Consider the following 21444-nt stretch of genomic DNA (forward strand, 5'->3'; position numbering starts at 1 on the left):
GGGAAGTACTAAAGAAGAGCCAGTTTGGTGTAGTGGTTAGGAGTGCGGACTTCTAATCTGGCATGCCAGGTTCGATTCTGCGCTCCCCCACATGCAGCCAGCTGGGTGACCTTGGGCTCGCCACAGCACTGATAAAACTGTTCTGACCGAGCAGAGATATCAGCGCTCTCTCAGCCTCACCCACCCTACAGGGTGTCTGTTGTGGGGAGAGGAATGGGAAGGTGACTGTAAGCCACTTTGAGCCTCCTTCTGGTAGGAAAAAGCGGCATATAAGAACCAACTCTTCTTCTTCTTCTAAAAGGAACTGCGGGACACCTAACGGGTGAGCTTGATAGCCACAGGGCTGCTAGGTTCAGCTGTAAAACGGGGGTGGGTGATCCCTGTAAAGGCTCCCAACTTTGACCAGGAGCCTTTAAAGGCTGTGGGATGCTCCTCCACCCCCCTGGTGTCACAGCTGACTTTAACAACCTGCAGGCTGTCACAGTCAGCTCTAATACGAGAGTGGGCAGTCCTGTTAAAGCCTGCCAGACCCCCCCCCCCTGCATTACAGCCTATGAGCTGTCAGAGTCAGCATTATGCAGGGGTGGGTAGTCCCTTTAAAGATTCCCAGTCTTGGCCAGGAGCCTTTAAAGGCTGCTGGATCCCCCACCACCACCACCATGTTCCAGTTGACTTATAGTCTGCTGTAATACAGGGGTGGGCAGTCTCTTTAAAGACCCAAGACTTTGGCCAGGAGTCTTTAAAGGCAGGCTTTAAAGGCTTTGCCTGCAAAGGTAGCATGTTTACATTACATCTTGAATGTTCCAAAGCCTCCAGGTGTAGGCAGGGCTCATTCTGGAGACTTTAGAACATTTAACACATTCTCAGAAAGACCCAAGGATTTTTCTATCACATGATGATACTTCAAAAGACAATTGGGCACATCAGTGATTTGGAGCAATGGAGCATATACTAACTATAGACAGAAATATATGTTGGTTTCACCTGGCTATTAAGAACATTCCAAAAGTTGGCCCTCACGGAAGCTTCCCCACACAGCCACCACATGGCTCTTCTTCTGTCTACTGTGGGGTTTCTAATACACCCAAATCAATATTGCAAGACAATGGCAGAACTCAGAACATTCAGTCTGACTTTTCCCAATTGATCTTCCTTCCCCTTTACTTCTCTTTCTTCTCTCATGTAGCTTTTTTAAAACTCTAGTTGCAAATATGTGGGAAGGGGTCAATTGCAGGTTTTTTGGACCAACTTAATTGAGAACCTTCATAAACAACAATTATATACTTGCCCCCACCCGAAAGCTATTGAACCCATGTGATAGGCACCCTGAAAGAGATGGTAAAAGTGACTCCCTTACTTTGCTTGCATCTGAAGCCAATAGGTTCTGCAAAGAGCCTGGAGAAGAATCATGTTGATGCTAAAACCAAAAATGAATTGTAAATAATAGCTACTGAACTACAGAAACCAAAAAGGAGAAAGGAAGGGTGTAAACTGATATTGATATACCATAGACAGCGGGTCCTGTAAAACTTCATCAATTGCAGCACACAGCTCTTCAGTTTGTTGTCTCAACTGGGCAGGAGAACAGATCTAAGGAGTTGTTTTCAGAGACATCATGAGCTCCAAGCGAATCCATTCCAAACTCAACATGCACTTACATCACTCAGTCATTGACCTACTGCTTTAATTACTGGGGTTAGCTTGCATTACTTAAATATTGTGTCTCAACTACCCATTTTCTTCTCAATCCTTTTCCCACTTGGTTTTAACATTACTTTTAACAGGCACAAAGGGGGACCATTTTGATAAATTATGAGATGTTAACCACTATTTGGTGTTAGTCTTCAGAAGTCAGAATGATTCTTCATCCTTCCATGTTTCTTTGCTCCTTTCTTCATTTCCAGTAACTTCATCTTTCATCTCACTATGCCTAGTTTTCTCAGGATTGCATGCAGCTTGCCTATTTGCCATTCTCTCTATAGGGAGGGGCCAGTATTACGGGATATTTTACATGTATCCAATCCTTAGCCTCTCCAGTTTCAAAATTTGTCAGAAGAATGGGAATGACATTTCCCTGCCCAAGATCCCAAACATCTGCGTCCCATCAGAATGACCAATACTGGGCTAGACAGACCATTTTGGTAGAAGGCAGCCTCACGTGTCCCCATATGCAGATGTTTTTATTTCTTGACTCTATAATCTTGACTGCAATAGTAGCAAGATGCTTCCCCTCAGTTTCTTTGGCATCTTTGCTCGAACATAACAGCTTTTAAAAAGAACTTAGTATGAATACCTCCCGGCCTTCAGACAATTTGGGACAGCATATGTCTTGTGGGACGATCTCTCTCCCCCCACCCCTCACCCCCGGTATGTGAAAACTCAAGTATTTATTTAGTGACCAACAGTTCTCACCAAAGAAACAACATTACAAAAGGAGATATGAGAAGAAATCAATGCATTTTGTAAGGGTAGTCTAAACCGAGCAAGTTAAAGATGGAGAGACCACTATAATCACCTCTGAATGTGTGTCCAAAGTGCTGTCTTCGACTTCTGGCTCATTAACTGCCTAGAAATAAATTGAAATGATTTTGGAATTAAGAAAAAATTTAAATAATACAGTACTAATTCAATTTGCTGTTTCAATCTAACTCACACAGTACAGTACCTTTATTGGCATAATATAAATTTTAGTAATTTGCTATTTTACTTATTAATTTATTTCCATTTGAATATGACGGGATCAAATTCTATCAGCTTCATTAAACAAGAAAACCTTGTAGCATGAATATAGATTTCTCCCAAATGATTCTCTGAGTTTTCACATCCCTACGTTATGCTAAACTAATTTACACCAGCAGGAACCCCAATCAAGAGATCTTTTAGGTGAAAGCTATGGTGGGCTTGGTCCTGTTGCCTGTCTGGTGAAGTGTGCCCCCCTGGCCTCTAGAGGGGGCACACACACTGTGCTGTAGTTTGACTCATCTCCTGAATTATTCCTGCTTAATTCCTAGGGCCATTTCCCACGGCTTAAAAATAGCACAATGGTTGCTAATTGAAAACGCTACTAATTTGGCATTACCCACGACGTCGTAGACAATCTGCAACACTCCTGAAACCGATCAGCAATAAGCGCTTCGTTTTAGCGCTTTCAGGGAAATCCAGAAAAGTGGATTCACCCTCCGGATAGCGATACACTCCTGCAACCAATCTGCAACACTAGCGCTAAAGACCTGTGCGTTACCATTGTTGCTGGTTCTTCAAAGCCCCTCCCCCTGGCTCTCTCCTCCAAACTTCCGGCGAAGCGATCGCCATTTTTTTTTCTCGGAGCGAGCGGGGATAAACGCACCGGCGAGCCTCTTTCTGTTTAGAGGCTTCCCTGGCTTCATTCCTTCACCTTTAGTCACTAAGCACAAACCACTTAAAAGCCCGTTTGCTGGAATAAAGTCCCTTTATTTTTTACACATAAATTCAGCCGAAAATCGAGCCCGTGAGAAGGGGGGGGGGGGAATTTTTTTTTATCACTCGAGCCAGCGTGCAAACGATCATACAATCAAACGACAGCTCACATTAGGCAGCTGGATGGGTCTCTCCATAGCAAAGAATCTACACAGATTCGTTGCTATGGGTCTGTTTTTTTTTTTTAAAACCTTTCTTAAAGGGAAAGGGGCTGTTTGGGAGCATGCTAACGGCTGCCCATTGGCTGCTTGACGGCCAGGGGCGGGACGAGCTTGGCAATAGCGCTTCCTTTCTAGCGATTTCTGCCGAGACCGGAAGCCTGTGGGAAACGCTAAAAAACGCAACTGATTCCACTACAAAGCCAGGTGTGCAAAACGACGAATTCCACTATTTTAAATGGCGATTTTTCCTTCCGCAAACAATTTGCAACAAAGATCCCCGTGCGAAAAGGCCCCTAGAATTAAGACAACCCACCCTACTTTCAATATACCCCATCTTACTGTCTACTTTAAATACAGGCCACATGTTTTGAGTCAAAATCCTAAAGAGGGCAAGAAATCCACCAACAGATTGGAGCATTATTGTCTTTTATATTCACTATTCACTATATAATCAGAGTCCAGTAGCACCTTTAAGACCAACAAAGATTTATTCAAGGAGTGAGCTTTCGAGTGCAAGCACTCTTCCTCAGACACTTGCACTTGAAAGTGCTTGCACTCGAAAACTCACGCCCTGAATAAATCTTTGTTGGTCTTAAAGGTGCTACTGAAATCTGATTTTGTTGTGCTACTTCAGAATATATTCACTATATGTTCACTATGATTTGAGCAGTCAAAAAGCTGCACAGCTTGACATTCTAACTGATCATCTCATTCCTTGACGCATGCTGACTGCTTCTTCCTAGGCTATGGTTTGCAGTCACGTACCACAGAGAGCAGAACAGGGTCTTCGGGAATCCAGAAGATCCTTTCTCAGATACTGCATTACTTGGCTTTAAGCTAGAGAGACAAATAAGCTCTGCTTGCTAAGGTCCCAGACTCAGATCTGCCTTGACCTGGATGGCCCAGGCTAGCCTAATCTCATCAGATCTTGGAAGCTAAGCAGGGCTGGTCCTAGTCAGTACTTGGGTGGAAGACTATCAAGATCACTATGCAAGGGCAGGCAGTGGCAAACCTCCCCTGAACACCCCTGGCCTTGAAAATCCCACAGGGTCACCATAAGTCAGTTACCACTTGATGGCCTTTTTCATCACCAAGACTCAAATCCGATGTTGTCCTCAGGTTTTTTATTTCATTTTATTTTGCCATATCAAGATTAACGGCTGACTTCCCAGAGAGCCAAAACAGCAAGCCATCAAAGCAAATTTGTGTCTATCTCCATGTAAGTTTAACCCCAATGTTTTGTAAAGAGGAGTCTTAACATCTGCATCCAGTGTACCTTAGTTGCTACAAACCTGAACTGGACAACCACATTCTGAGCCTGTGATAGCATCTCAGAGGCCTTGCATTCTATTAATTTCATGTTGATGCCCATTAATGCTCTCTCCTGACTCCTGCTAGGAATAGTTCCCTATCAGCAACTCTTAATAAGTCATGCTGCTAGGCAAAAGCCTTCCAAGGCGGAAGATTTGTACAGAAAGTACAAAACAGCAAGACAGGACACTATTCTTCTGAATGATTCTAACACCTTGTGCAGTTGTTCTGGCTGAACTGGAAAGAAAGGGTCTTTTAATCCTTCACAAACTACCTTTGTGTGAAAACACCACTTCTACTGGGTACGAGAAATTAACTTTTGCTCTTCCTTTGTACATTGTGGTGCACTTTTATGTTTTTGTCAAAAGAGACCCAGGTTGTACTACAACAAAAGCAGCTGGAAGACTATATAACAATACACAAAGGGATTACCCACCGTTGAAATGGGCCAAGTGGGGGTTATTCTATTAAAATATAATTGTGACCAGATCAAGCACGTTTATTTCAGAGAATGGAGATAATCTCTTGTGGAACACAATGAGCATACAGCCACAGCAATTTCTAGGTCATTTGAACTTAATTCCTTGGCATGCCTGCAAAATCATCCTTGAAAAATTCCTTTTGGGGGTTAAAAAGATAAATGGAAGTTTAATCATTTAATGTGAATGTTGCAGAGTTTTTCCCTGAGTAGTGCACTCATGTTAGCATGCCAGGACATGATCCTGTTGAATACAGCCAGGGCTGTTGAGATGAGGACTTGGATGAGGGACTTTAGGAGGCCAGGTGATTTATTTTAATATATGATGATGTTAGGGCTAGATCTGAGTAGTGTGAGGAAGGTCCAAACAGGGGCCCTTTGCTAGTTCTGGAACGACTGAGGTAAATGCTGCCTCTTACTTATGTCTTGGCATGTATGCCACCACCCCACTGAGCAAATCTTCCTTCAGCTTAATGAGACTTTCCCCAGTTCAAGTAGCTCTTCCTCCAGTGGAAGGGCCACTTAATTTTATTTATTTATTATATTTATATATTGCCTTCCCCAGAGGCTCAAGGCAGTTTACATAAAATGGAGACAACAACACAAGAAACAATCCATAACATATAAATAACTATAACATTAATACTATTAACTGATAATTATAACGATGGTAACAGTGCAAAAAGTGTTCGTGATAATAAAGTTCCTCCAGCTTTCATCTTTCGGTATGAGACCCCAAGCACTGAAACTAAGAAATAAATTGAGTCCAAACATGGGTTTTGTGTGGCATTTGTCTTGCTAAGTCACAAATTGTGTAGGTCTGTGACAGGGCTTAACCTGAAATCTAAAATTTTAGAAGGTTTTTGAAGAAGAAGAAGAAGAAGAAGAAGAGTTGGTTCTTATATGCCGCTTTTCCCTACCTGAAGGAGGCTCAAAGCGGCTTACAATCACCTTCCCTTTCCTCTCCCCACAACAGACACCCTGTGAGGTGGGTGAGGCTGAGAGAGCCCTGATATAATTGCTCAGTCAGAACAGCTTTTTCAGTGCCATGGGGAGCCCAAGGTCACCCAGCTGGTTGCATGTGGGGGAGCACAGATTCAAACCCGGCTCGCCAGATTAATAGTCCACACTCCTAACCACTACACCAAGCTGGCTTTTTTTTGTTTAACTACCCTCCCCACCCCCCAAAAAAATCATTCCGAATTTTGAAGCAGGAATGCACTGTGAAACTAGCAAAAGTTTGACGAAAGACAGACCTTCTGCTCCAGAAGCAATGTGTTCGTGGGGATTGCTGCAAACACCTTGTAGCTTGCCTTGATCTTGTGTGGCTACAAATCAGAAGCCAGAAAGACAGAAATTAATGTGGCAAAATAGACCCCACAAAAAAAGTGGCAGACAGCAGCAAAAGCACCCAGGACAGGCCTTTTTCTCCATGGCTGCTTCCCCTCTCCATCCCATGCAGCTGACCAGGCATGGATGGTTTCTCACTACTTTGTCCTCCTCCTTCAGTGTTGCTCCTGCTACTTTGCCCCCACCCCCACTGTCACAACTCCTCCCACTCACCTAGAAATGCACCTTCTTCCCAGTGCCTCTTTCCTTCCTCTACCTACTGCTGTTTTTCCGGGTTTTTCTGAAGTCCTAGTAACTGTCCCAGGGTTAGAGAAAAAAAGCTCATCTATGTACAGCCCAGTTGTTTGGATTTTTTGATCCTCACTCTGAGGCCAAATTCAGGGTAGACATATAAATATGGTCACTCTTTTCACATAGTACAAATAGCGATATCTACGTATATCCAAAAATGTACAAAGGATATGTATACGTGAAAATATACCAATGACAATATTAAGGTAATTAGAGTCCACACACAGCTCATTTCAGGCTTGAATAAAATCATACACAAAAGTATTTTTTAAACATTTTTTTGGGTCCACACAAGAGATAGGGTCAACTAGAAGAACAGTCAAGTCAGGTACGTGCTTCATTTAGTGCTTCCCTGGCGCTGGTACTTTGATGGCAGAAACATAATAAAGAGGAAAAGAGACACTGATAAAGGAAATAGGTGTTTTGCTCCTTCCCTTCCATTTGCAATTGCAACTGCTTTCCCATCCCATTTCTGTCTCCTTGTCAATATGGTGGATGAAACTGGAAAAGATCAGACTGCCAGCAGTCCTTAGTGCAGAGCTCCAGGTCATTCTGATTCTGTGCTTTCGCTGCACATGTGCAGTTCCATCTGCCAATGTTAAAGTTGCTTCTACAAGCAGAAAGCAACGGATAGGACTGTAGTGCAAACTGAGTGTTTGTTTTTTTACATGCATGCCCTTGCTTCCCACTCTTCTTTTCCTAGTTCTCGTCAGCAGTCGGTTAAATGTAGTTATCAGAGTCAGAGTGCAACCATGTTCAAAATACAGACCCCGAAAAGAAATCAGAAATAAATGGCAGCAAGAAAGATCTACAAGCTACCGATTAGTCATTAAGGAGAGAGAGGACCCCTCCTCATTTATGCTGCCACCGGCTCTCTGGATTAGTGTGTACTGAAAAGCTTGGCTCTTACGACAGACCCCATACGCACAATGTAAGAATGTGCGGCTTTGGGCAATTACACCGCCATGTGGATGATAAATGCTATTATGCAAGGGACATGCTGGTGAGTGAAGGAGGGATGGCTGGCTGAGCCAAAAGAGCTCTCATGCAACATTGCATCCCTACAACATCTCGTGACTGTGCAAAGCAGATGTGCATGCTTAGTTAACCATCCTATGTAAAACATTTGGGGTGGGTACTCAAATTCAGGTGTTCCTTCAAAAGTCTCCCATAATGAGGGCATAGCTCCACAGGTTGCAAGAGCCAATGTGTTAAAAAGACTGGTGAGGAAATGAGCACATTTAAAATTATTTATTTATACCCCCTGTAGCAATTTTGGTCATTTTCCCCCAAGTTCAGAGGCAGAAACTCTCTGAATGCCGTGTTGGGAAGCAACTGCTGGGAAGAAGAAGAAGTGTTGGTTCTTATATACCGCTTTCCCCTACCTGGAGTCCCCACATGGTTTGGAAGATTCATGGGATATATAATTTTTAAAAGATTATTTGACATACAAAAAATAGGGATTTATATTAGGGTAAATTCTCTGGTTAGGGTTAGTATTAAGTCAGATATGAAGAAGAAGAGTTGGTTCTTATATGCCACTTTTCTCTACCCGAAGGAGGCTCAAAGCAGCTTACAGTCACTTTCCCTTTCCTCTCCCCACAATGGACACCCTGTGAGGTGGGTGGGGCTGAGAGAGCCCTGATATTCCTGCTCGGTCAGAACAGCTTTATCAGTGCTGTGGCAATTTCAAGGTCACCCAGCTGGCTGCATGTGGGGGAGGAGTGGGGAATCAAACCCAGCTTGCCAGATTAGAAGTCTGCACTCCTAACCACTACGCCAAACTGGCTCTCTGGGGAGGGGGGCTTCATGTTTTCCAGGAATAACTGCGAGGCCATTTTGTGAAATAGGATGCTGGACTAAATGGACCACTGGACAAATCCAGGAGAGCAACTGTTATGTTTTCAGTGTTAATAGCACAATAAACAAGGCAAAAGAAGAGAGTACAAAACAGAAGACAATTGATCCCCCGTCCCACAAAAAACATATATTTATTTATTAGGCTTATAAACCGCCCCTCCTGGACCAGCTGACTTGGGGTGGTTCACAATAATGCAGGTTTCAAACTCTAAACGAGTCAATTAAAGATCTGAAATTACTTTGGATATGTCTTGAAAGAAGGAGGTGATGCATGTCGGAGGCATCATGTAGTAGCATGCCTGGCACTCACATGCCACATCAGAACTGATCATCATAATGGTTATCCTTGCTTGGGCAAATAGTAGATCAGAGGTGTCAATTCCAATGCTGGACGATGATATACAAATCTAACTTGCAGTTTGGTGCTATTTCAAGCCTATTTAGTATTACAGGAGTAAACCAGCTAGGGAGGGCTGCCCTCTGAACAACTGCATGATTAGAACGACATGGGATGTGTCGTGTGAGTTGGCTCAAAGATCCTTTAACCAGGTTACCAGTCACACATAAGATTGGGAGGCTCACCTGCAAAGTGCTTGGTTGCACAATGCAGTTTGAGAATGCTGTGCAGAGAAAGGAAGAGCTTCAGTGTTTCCTCTCACACCGTTTCCTCCAAGCAAAAAACAAATGTTTGGGGGCCAGTTTGCCCCACTGTGGGGCTCCGTCTGTACTGGGACCGTGTGACTGAGCACACATGGAGACTGCGAGAGCACCCCTGCCTCAAAAAGAGATACAGGGAGGGGCCAGTGGCTCAGTGGCTGAGCTGGGCAGAGTCCAGGTTCAATCAAGGCCTCTCCAGGGAAAAGGATAAGGAAGTCAGTGATGTGAAAGCCTGGGAACCTAGAAAGCTGCTGCTAGCCTGAGGAGGTAGTACGGACCTTGATGGGCCAATGTTCTGATTCACATAAGGCAGCTTTTTGTGTTCAGGGTTCAGAGCTTAGTGATATAAGTATTCCATCCACTAAATAAGGGATCCTCAACCTGTGGTCCTCCAGATCAGTGGTTCCCAACCTTTTTATCACCGGGGACCACTCAACAATTGACAATTTTACTGAGGCCCAGTGGGGGGGGGTAGTTCTCTACTCTCAACCACTGCCCTAACGCTCTCTGACTCTGGTCGCTATGGTAATGTTTAAACATCCCTTCAGCAGTCAGCAATCAAGTGAGCGCTCCTAAGCGCTGGGACTCCGGGGGGGGGGGGGGGGGCGGGGAAGCCGAGGTGGCATTTTTGCTCAGGGAGGTGGGGTGGCTGGGGTGGGGGAGGGAGGCACAGCCGTCGGCATGCCAGCGAGTGCAGGCGCGGAGCTCTGAGCCTGCACATGTGCGCCTGCCGGATCGGATCGTTGATGAAGTAAAGGGCCGGGGGGGGGGGGAGAAGGCGTCCTTCGCGGCCCACCTCCAATTAGTCGACGGACCACATGTGGTCCGCAGCCCACAGGTTGGGGAGCGCTGCTCCAGATGTTCATGGACTACAATTCCCATGAGCCCCTGCCAGCATGCAGGATCCCTGCACTAAATGGAAAAATTGGTTTCAGAGGTCTTAGTCAACTCTCTGCAGTTCCATAACCTCTTGGAGAACTGATATTGTACAGCTACTTTTAAACTCATGACATTTCTGTGGAATACAACTCTTCATTGTTCTACAGGCACTATTAAAACAGCTACTCCTCTTGACTTCAAAAGAACTTAAGTGTCTTTCTGTCCATCTAGCTATTCATTTAGATGTATATACCGACCTCTCTTGCAGCTCAGGGTGATTGTCCTACTTTTTTCCAGACAGAGAGGTCTAAAACTAGAACCCTGTTAACAGTAGATGTTACAAAGAACCCATTATAGTTCAAGCCTTAGTTTTATAGTTTATTTATTCATTTGATTTATTTACCGCCACTCCCAGACTAGCCGGCTCGCAGCGGTTTGCAGATGATAAGAGTCAGAGCTCCAGCATAATTGACAAATTTGATTTGGGGAGAGAGAAAAGCTTTGTGCTGGAACAGAATAGTGTTCCAAAGAGAAGTCTTTCGAAAAAGAGACTGGGAGATGATTGTATAAGGAAGCTTCATACATACATAGATGGCTGCAGGAGAGAGATGAGTACAGCATATGCCTAGTAAATTATGGAAGTGAGAATGTCTCCTGTCCTTGTTTCTGCAGAAACTATTTAAATATGTGCAAACTGTATACTATCGTGCCCAACAAAAAATTGAGTCCAATAGCACCTTTAAGACCAACAAACATTTATTCAAGGCGTGAGCTTTCAAGTGCATGCACTCTTCACTCGAAAGCTCACGCCTTGAATAAATCTTTGTTGGTCTTAAAGGTGCTACTGAACTCCAATGCTGTTGTGCTACTTCAGACCAACACGGCTACCCATTTGAATCTACCATCAGGCCAAGTTCCATGTTTCTTAAAACAATGGGAAAGATTCTGCATGAACAGCAAACTTTCCTAACATTAAAAGAGGGAGTTCTACAAAGGAAACTGACTCTGCGTGTATATTTATAACCACTAAGTCCTGCAATTTATGTTGAAGTTAATTAGAACAATTTCTGTGCAACCAAGCACAAAGCAATCCACAGCAGCAGTAATTGTTATTCATTAACAGTGTCTGCAAATCTTCCCTTTTGTAACAGATCTTAAAAGCATAGCGCAATCGATGGGTCTGAAATGCAAGATTGGAGTTAGCATAATACGTGCTTCAGAAAACTCAGGCACAAACACAGAATAAAAATACTTTATTCCAAACACAGACACTGCCTCTGTTCTTTCTTCTAACTAACAAACAGGTCACAATCTACAGCTTCCGCTTGCCTGATTGAATGTAGTTAAATGCTTGCGTTTTCAAAACAGCCAAGGCATGATTTTCATGTTAAGCGACTTGCATAAAACTTTTAACGCAGTATAGCACACATGGTTAGTCACATATGGTGTCAAAAAACTAGCAGAATGTCCCATCCAGAGATCCTTGTATACTCAGATATATCTATTAGAGTCCCTGTTAATTTAAATGGAGGCATGCAATATGAACAGGATGCTGGACAGGAGAGGTTCCTGCATACACTGGAACACAAAACCCAAAAAGGGAAGGGTGAAAACTAGAACTGCAGCCAGAAAAACCCAACTGATAGCAGTTAGAACGTTCAAAGGTTGAATGTCTGTAAAAATATAATCCTTTTATTGTGCACAATTTTTAAGAAAACAACTTAAGGGATTAAAAACACATACCCAACCAGTGTTCCGTGCACGATGTGAACCGATAGTCATTGCAATACAGGCACTAATAAGGAAACACACCATTGAAAATTTGGGGCAGCCTTTGGAAGAGAGCTACTGACTGATAACTAGGCATCTTTCATTAAGTGACTGTCATGCTTCACAGTTCTCACTCTGGAGCTTTTATTGGCTGCTATACAGTGTTAAGAACGGGTATGTGTTAAAACTAGACCTACTGGTTTGCAATAGCTTATGCGATGGATATGTGTCTTAATTCATGAAGTTGTTTTTTTTTAATTGTGCACAATAAAAGAAATATAATTTTAACAACATTCAACCTTTGAAAGTCCTGCTCTCAGTTGGGTTTTTATGGTTCTATACACGGGAGCACCCCAGTTTCAAACAGGTATACTTCATGCTTTCAGAGTGTTTTTTTCTTCTTTAATTCACAGAAACCCAAAATGCACCTCTTCATGGACTGGTGGATGGAAGGAGAAATAAAAGAACGGAAGCTAGCAAACAAGCAAATGAAGTACCTGGGAAGCCTTAGAGTCAGAAGGCAGGGGTGAAGTCGATTCTCTGGATCTTGACAGCAGTGAACATGGTGAATGGACCCTGGTAGGAGATCTAGGATGCATTACTGGGGTCCTAGGTCTTGAAGAGAAGGGGCAAGCTCTGTAGTTTGCATGAATGGAGGAGGAGTTAATCTGTACTGAAGGGGGGCTAACTGTGTGGTCTGGAGAAGCAGGAGAGGTAGAACCTTTATGAGAAGAAGGCCAATGTGGAGCTTGGGAATGGCCATTTAGATTTTTAGCAGAGACTTGTGGCAAATATGCTTTTGATTTGCAAGTAGACTGCAAAAAGTGTGGAGAGAAAAGTGAGCGTTTTTCTGAAGTGGGTGAAAATGTGTCCCGTTGGTTGCTAGCAGCGGTAGATACCGGATAAGACTTGGCAGTAAAGGTGGGAGAGTAAGTGTGAACCTTCTTAGACTTCTCAGGCCCTCTATATCTGTGAGCAGGAGAACATGCCCTCTTAGAAGTAATGTGAGAAGTGTTTCTAGGGACATGAGGAGGTAAAGAAGAATTGAGCACCATGGGATGCAATAGTGGAGAGACAACTGTTTTTCTGTAGGTGGAAATAGTGGGTGACAAAGGACGTAATTTGTCAGGAGATAGTTCTCCAGCATCAAGATAACATTTAGGGGACACAGATCTGGCTCTAAAAGTAGGACTGGACTTTGAAGATAAGGTCATGTGATTGGGTACATTAGTAAATACTGAAAGGAGATATTCATCTTGGCCTGGCGAATCAGACCTCACAGAATAATTTGAAGGCACTTTCTTAGGAGTTGGAGGCGTTGTTTTAAACTTCTGGTCTATTGTGAGTGTTGAAGAGCCTAGGGAATTAGGAGAAAATGTGGCAGGACAAGATGCAGGAGAAATAGATCTTTTTGGAGAAGACCCTGACTTCAGGATAGCAGTCAAAACAGAGAGCCTAGTTGGTAGAAGGGATCTAATTCCAGACTTTCCCTCTGAAGGTATTTGGCTGCAGGTCTTGTTTACACTACATATGGTTGAGGAGGAGCCATGACAGGGGGAAGAAAGAGGCTTTGGACTAGGAGATAATAAGTGTGTTGTGATATAGATTGGAACTGAAGCCAGTGTATTAAATCTCTTGGGGGGAGGAGGAGACAGGGTATGAGGGGATAAGCTTTGAAGAGTATCTGATGAACTGGAAATATGTGAAGAGGAAGGTAGATCCTTGGTTGGTAGAGGAGACCTGGGGGATTCAGATATTCTGTGAAGATGGCTAGCTTGTGACTGAACACTATCTGAAAGGCTGTTAAATGGAAAAGGGGGTCTTTTCAATTTGGAAAAGGGGGCACTGTAACAAGCAGTAGACTGTAAGTACGTAGAGGACAGATGTGTGGTGGATCCATTGGCAGACTGCCACTGGCTTTGGGATTCTTGAACAGAAGATGCTTGGTGAAGTGTAGGAGTCAGATCAGGTTCAGCTTTTATGTTAGTTGGAGAAAGTGAATAAACAACAGGAGATTGATGGGAAAGGTGACCAGAGGTAGACAGAGAAGAAGTTAACTGGAGGGAAACAAAGAAAAAGACAGGTTAGAGTAGAGTAGAATCTGTGATACTGTAAAAGTATACACCTGGTTTCCAAATTCATGACATCTGTTAGTAATTACTGTGCTTTAACCACATAACATGTTTCTTAATTATCTAGCATGGTGGATTGCTAAGTGACCTCTATTTTATTCTGAAAAATCCATGAACATGAATTATTTGTTGACTTCATTTAGTTTTATTTTAAAATATTTAGAATGTTTTACTGCTAATGTATTCTCTGCAAAAAATAAACAATAAAGGTGGTTAACAGTTGCATGAGATTTTAAAACATCATCAAATGTTTACATTTTTCAAAATGTAAATTCAAGTAAGGGTAACATTATCAAACATTTTATGGTGATGTTTTTGAGGCCTTCACCCCCTGGTATGGCTGTTCTCCCTTTTTCTATGCAAGTGTGCACCTCAGTGTGGTGCTGAGATTGATAGGAGAAAACTGATATCAAGAGGTCACACTAAGAAAGTATGAAAGACAGTTCCTCTTGCAATCAATTATCAACCCTAAAAGGGATTCAGTCAAGGTCCTTTCCCCACAGACCTTGAAACTTCTTCCCAGATAATTTGGTCTTAACTAACAACCCAGATCTCCAAACCAATAAACAATGGGCAAATTCCATCCATTTCCTCCACAGCTCAATGACCAAACTGGAAGATTTCTGCCTTTTCCAATCATGACAAGTACCTGGACATATCTAACTTCAGATTTTCCCAAGGGAACACTCTTCATGCCAAAGGAGAAGACCCCTCTAATCTATAATTTCTTTTCAAGCTCAAAGTTTGCATTTTTATTATTCCCATCCTCCAATGCCAACCCTTCTTTCTCTCTTCATCTCAGGTAATAGGTTATGAAGAGTAATACTTCAACCCCAACTTTTGTAGCCATTTTAGATCACAACCTCTTAGCTCAGCCTCTTGTTGACCTCTTGCTTGTCCACTTCATGGACCTATCTCTGCATCTCCTTCCCCTGCCTGGTCAGTCTAATTTCCTGACACTGAGGACAACCCCACCACTGAGGACAACCCCACCCTTTCTCTCCAGAAGCAGGCTTGTATGTCTTGTTTCCTCCCCTTTTAGTTTTATTTCCCAAGGAGGTAGGCAGTTTTTCTAGGAAAAGGTTTTATGTTGTATCTGTCACTGTGCATTTTCCTTCCTATAATTTTATTTATTGCTTAGATCAATTTGGCTTTTGCATAAAACTCCTTCTGTTTAAGAGTCTTTTCTCTCTCATTCAGGGAATGAGTGTTGATCTAAATCTGGACCTAGACATACACAGATTAGATCCCAAGTACTGAAGTACCCAAAATACGTTTGTTGTATGCTCGAAAGGGTATACTTTTGCACATTATGACACATGCAGATCTACTTGGGTAACAATGGCATGCCTAATTTGCAAATTGTCCTAATTTGGTAGAGACTGTAGCTCAGTGACAGAGCATCTTGTGGCCAGAATCCAGCAGTACCTCCAGGCTATGAACAACCCCGTCCAAGACAGGCTGACTCCTCATCTGCATAATGCATAATAGCACTTTACTTCAAATCCCCTCATCTTATATACATCTTAAACAGCATGGGGGTCAAGATGGAACCCTACAGGACCCCATAACATAAATACCTATAGATTAGAATAGGAGTGAGTGCCTATCTGAAGCCACACAGGACTGTGCCGATGCCCTCTGTAATGATCACTGTTAATCCAAATGGACGAGAACACTCAAGCTGTGGTATAGCAGAGCAGCTATATGGTGTCAAAAGAACTCCAGACTCTTTATTTTTGGAAGTATCCTTAAATTTAAGCCCATGAGAGCCACTGTGGTTAGAGGATCAGACTAGGAAATAAACATTTATTAGGATCAGACAAAGCAAGCAGGAGGAGCAGGAAAAGAGAGACCCAGTAGGTAGCACAGCAGAAGCAGGAAAGGATTTCAGAACACAACAAGTGGAGGAGCTTAAGCCATACTCCCATCACAGTGAAGGAATGCCAAGTGTTTCTTGGGCAGACTATGTGAGATGGACAGTAGCCAGTGGGTTGAAAGTCATGACCAGTCAATTAGACCAATGTAATCAAAGCGGCTGAGTACAGGCAAAAAATCTAGGTAACTATTACCACCCCAAAGTAATATTGGCAACAACATTTTATTTTGTAAGCACACCTGACTTTTTCTTCAGTATGCATCAACGTATGGTGATTTTTAAATATTAATCTATTTTTAAATAATTCTTCAGGAGGTACATGCATATATTTTTTTCAGCAAACTACCAGACAGACAGTACAAAAAGAAAATGCAAGCATGAGAACAGAGTTAGCAATTTGTGAAGGAACCCAGTAGGAAACATGAACCTAATGGTTTAATCCATCAACTACATGCATCGCATTACATTAATGCTCACTATTCACTCCCAAGACTCCTTTGCAGAAGACATAAATGAACTGGGATAAGCCGCTTTCACCAGGAATACTGCTGAGAGACATGTCAACAGGAGGCATGAGATTCTGAGTCTACGTTAAAGCCTATCTGTACCTAAGCAAATATATCCATCAAGACAACAATGGAAAATGAAAACTTGGCAGTGCAAGAGGTAAGGATGAAATTGAACAGCGCAATAAAAGTGATTTGGGTTTTAAGCTGTACTTTTTAGCTTTCTTACCTAAGATAAAAATCAGAGCTCCATGCTTCAAGTTTTGCAATGAAAATTCAGACTTTGAATGTCTAATCCCAGATTTCACTTGTATAACCAACAATTACAACCACCAGATGTTTGCCTAATCAGAAGCTATTAATCTGTATACAGATTCAAATGTGATATTTTAAATCTGTGGAACTTCCTGAGGTTTACATTTTTACTTATCTTTTAAAAAGTATATACCACTTGGTTGCCTAAGAGACATTTGTACAATTTATGTTTCAGTATACACTTGGATTTCACTTGGGCATCATTTTAACATGGTGCTTTTTCTAAAATAAGGATATAATTTAAAGAAGTCTACAGTTGTAACCGATAATAGATCCAATAGAGTAGAAATATAAGCAATTATTTTTTATTTCACCTCATTTCAGGCTGACTGGATTCCAGACCTCTTGGAGGCTCCTGGAAAGAAATGCTTGAGCACATCCGCTGCAAGGAAGTAAATTAGTATAAAGGAGCAGGGAGTGAATGAAACCTCATCATCAAATAGAATCAAGACAGTCAACATGAACATATGACTTCTGTATCTTGGCCTACATCAAGAATTAGTTTGTTTTCTGATGAACACTAAAGGTAAAGGTATCCCCTGTGCAAGCACTGAGTCATGTCTGACCCTTGGGGTGACGCCCTCTAGCGTTTTCATGGCAGACTCAATACGGGGTGGTTTGCCAGTGCCTTCCCCAGTCATTACCGTTTACCCCCCAGCAAGCTGGGTACTCATTTTACCGACCTCGGAAGGATGGAAGGCTGAGTCTACCTTGAGCCGGCTGCTGGGATTGAACTCCCAACCTCATGGGCAAAGCTTTCAGACGGCTGCCTTACCACTCTGCGCCACAAGAGGCTCTAGTTGATGAACACTACTATAATTTTATTTTGTTTGCTTGTAAACATTCCTATCAAATATGTAAAGCTCTGCTGGATTTATTTGTTTCATGTCGGTTAATTTTAAAAATTAATTTCAGTGATTGCTGTCATCTAGGGCAGTGGTCCGCAACCTTCCGGTTGCCGCGGACTGCTGCTCCGGAGTGGCGGGAGAGGGCGGCCCGGGGCCCCACGCATGCGCGGCAGTCCCAGCGCAAACAGGATCTTGTGGGGCATGCATGTCTTGCCACACTTTTCAAGTTGGAGCTTATGTCCTCTGATTCCCAAGTGGATAGGAATGCCCTCAGGCTGAAAAATATGTTGAGACAGCACTGGCTGCATTATTATGTCCTTCACCAGTTCAAAAGCATCCATAGAATTTATTTTTTTGGTTTTAAAAAAGCCATCATTGCCTGAGAACTGCCATTTATTCCCTGTATTTCTTCCCAATAGGGACCCAAAGTAGCTTACATTGCCATTTCATTTTCCCCTCAAAACCACCCTGTAAAATAGGTTATGCTGAGCACGTGGGACTGGCTCAAGGTCACCCAGCAAGCTTCCATGGCAAAGTGAAGATTCAAAGCTGGGTCTCCCATATCCTGGTCTGACATTTTAAACAGTATACTGCACAGGTATATATAGCCTAAACTGGTGGAGGGAAGTTTCCAGCCAAGTGCAAAAAAATTGTTTTAAAACTTCTATTCCGTAGGGGAGTTCCAGGATCTGAAAACACTCTGATAAAAGATGCATAGGACAGTGTTAGGAGAGTCCAACCCAAAAAGGGCAATCGGCAAGCATGTGGGTGAGGTTTTGTATCTGTCTCTTGAGGATGGAAGCTTCTTTCCTGAGGAAAAGAGAGAGGCAGAACTTCTACCCCAGGAAAAAAGGTTGACACATCCTTAGTTTATGTAATCCTGAAAGGAACAAATTCCTGAACATTCTCTTCTAGAATTAAAGGGGTGGTAAGCAAAAGGAAAGACTCCAGCCCTGACAAGATGAGCCCCCTATGACTGTTAATTTATGTGAAAAAATAGGGTTCAAGAATTGGATTGTTGCATATTATGTGGAAACATCTTACACAGGCAAACCACAGAGAGCAGCGAGGGGAACTGAAGACTCTACTAGCTCATCCAGGCAAGCTGCCAGGAGTGGATATGGGGGGAGCCTTTGGGGGGGGATACAAAAAAGAGAGAGGAAGAGAGTGATGGGATAGGTAGGCAGATAGAGCAAGTATCCTCCTTTGAGGAGAGCTACCATCCTCCAGGGGAACTGATCTGTGACACATGGAGATGAGCTATAACTCCACAGGATCCCCAGGTCCCACCTGGAAGCTAAAGCAGAACTGTTGATTCTTTGAAATAGGAGCCGAAAGATGAGAATCAACATGGCTGAATAATAAAGTCAATATGCAAGACCAATATCTTCAGTATTATCTTGATTTATTTTTCAAGAAGGGGTTACCAGAATGAGTTCCCAGGTACAATTTCTCCTTTACTTTATACTCAACCCAGGGCCAAATTCCTCAGTGAGATCTTATGTGGCTCGAACCTTCCCTCTGTTGCTGAAAAGATAATCTGTCTTCTATCTGACTGTGTTGACAGTGTCACCGTTAAGGCAGACACGTGTATAAGTGTCACCGTTAAGGCAGGCTCTTAATTCTCTATATTTTTGTATGCTGATTCATAGTTCTATGGTCTTAAATTTTGCGTTTTTATATAGTTTTTAAATTCTATTTTATTGTTTATAAACTTGTCTCTTATATTTTGTAAAGGCCTATGGCTATATACGAATAAATTTATTATTACAGGAATTTCTCCGTTTTATAACCAGAACTTTCCTCAGTGGTTTCCCCTATATGAAATACATTTATATAAATTATTCTTTTTTAAAACACATGAAATTAGCCAAATTATGATATAGCACAACTCCCACATACCTCAAAATATGTTACTATGCTAGTCTTCACCTAAGAATGCAGTTTTCTGTAATGAAAAATAGTACACAGTCTAAATCTGGCATAGTCTACATCAGTGGTCCCCAACCTTCCTGAGGTTGGGGACCGGCAGGGCATCAGGGCGCGGCCCGCGGCCCGCGCGGCCCACGCCCACGCATCGCCCGCGCCCGCAGGCCATGCCCGCACGGGCGCAGCCGGCCCTGATTCCCTCTCCCTGCCCTCCCGCAGTAAGAAGCTTCCCGGGCCGCAAGCCCGGCGCCATGGCCTTCGTGGCCCGCCACCAGGCCGCGGCCCGCAGGTTGGGGACCACTGGTCTACATAACAGAAACATAGTTGCTTAAATGTTTCTATTATAACGAGGTAGAAAAGCCACATGGGAGGTATACATCAAGGTAACAGCGGATGGTAGCGGCAGCAACTGGCTGGTGGCCTGTGGGCGCGTGACCACAAGAGTTCCGTTTCCATAGTCTACTTCCATTGCACAGCTTAGCTGTGCCTGTCAATATAGATGTGTTTCCACATCAGAAAGTCTGGTGCAGACCGAAGAGTTATTGACTAGTGACTGCTGCCCTATGCCATTCGCCCTATGCCTCATTTGACAAGCTTTGCTCTGGGAATGAACACAACAGAAGAAGAATATGTGGCTTTTATAACCCACTTTTCTCTACCTCAAGGAGACTCAAAGTCACTTACAATTGTCTTCCTTTCTCCTCCCCATAACAGGCACCTTGTGAGAGGTGGGGCTGAGAGAGTTCTGAGAGAATTGTGACTGGTCCAAGATCACCCAATAAGATTCATGTGCAGGAGGAGTGAGGAGTCAAACCCAGTTCTCCAGATTAGTATCCTTGCTGCTTTTAACCACTACACCACCACAATGGCTCTTTTTCTGGGCCCTACCCTTCACAACCATAAGTGAATAGACAGGAAGAAGGTTACTGCTGCAAAAACAAATCTTGCTTACTTTCCCCCATACTATATGAATTTCTATATGATTAATCTGCACCATACGCTTCAAGAACGCTGTAGCTTATGACAACAGGAGGAGCTAAAACTGGGAGTAAAATAGTGATCCCTCATGAAGAGCCCCCCTACCCTTCCCCCCATTATTGAGCACAGCATCTATCTTGCAGATCTTACTAAAGTAAGAATATACGTGACCTAATTCCGCAAGTTACCAGTTGAATAAATGATGAATCCACATTATTTTTTTTAAAGACTTCTGCTTGCATACAATTCACAAGCAGCTTACACATGATGATCTTAAGGTGTAATTTGTGCATTTTGCTATACTGAACTGGGATGATCTATACAGGAATCTGACTAATATGTGAACGTTTAATAGACTATCCAGCCAGGTGCAACGTTGCTTCAGCAATTATGAAGCTACCCATTTTGCGAAAATTCATTTTCCCAGCTGTAAATTCCCATTTAAAATATAAAGAAGCAGTTGCCATGTATTGTTGTTATGGTCCACCCCCTGCTGACATTTTCCCTATCACATTACTGGCCATTTGATATACATCCCCTATTAACCGTAAAACGAAAAACATGTGTAGTTTTAATGCATAACAGAGTAGGGGGGGGGACCAAGTCTATCGAGATCAATGCAAATGCATATGTTGAGAACATTT

General features: G+C 42.9%; 1 protein-coding gene across 6 annotated transcripts in view; it reads right to left on the reverse strand.

The window, feature by feature from the left end:
- MLIP (muscular LMNA interacting protein) overlaps positions 1–21444 on the reverse strand; it is an 87359-nt gene that overhangs the window by 29672 nt on the left and 36243 nt on the right. For 5 of the 6 annotated variants that reach the window (XM_077308790.1, XM_077308813.1, XM_077308807.1 and 2 more), the window contains 5 exons: positions 12711–14270; positions 6663–6734; positions 2516–2566; positions 1507–1590; positions 1358–1417 (listed from right to left, as the gene is read on the reverse strand). In XM_077308790.1, coding sequence (XP_077164905.1) covers positions 1358–1417; positions 1507–1590; positions 2516–2566; positions 6663–6734; positions 12711–14270 — 1827 coding nt within the window. The remainder of the gene's footprint in view (positions 1–1357; positions 1418–1506; positions 1591–2515; positions 2567–6662; positions 6735–12710; positions 14271–21444) is intronic. The other variant, XM_077308821.1, reaches the window with a different exon arrangement.

The sequence above is a fragment of the Paroedura picta genome, chromosome 1 (assembly GCF_049243985.1).
Source record: "Paroedura picta isolate Pp20150507F chromosome 1, Ppicta_v3.0, whole genome shotgun sequence".
Classification (NCBI taxonomy): Eukaryota; Metazoa; Chordata; class Lepidosauria; order Squamata; family Gekkonidae; genus Paroedura; species Paroedura picta.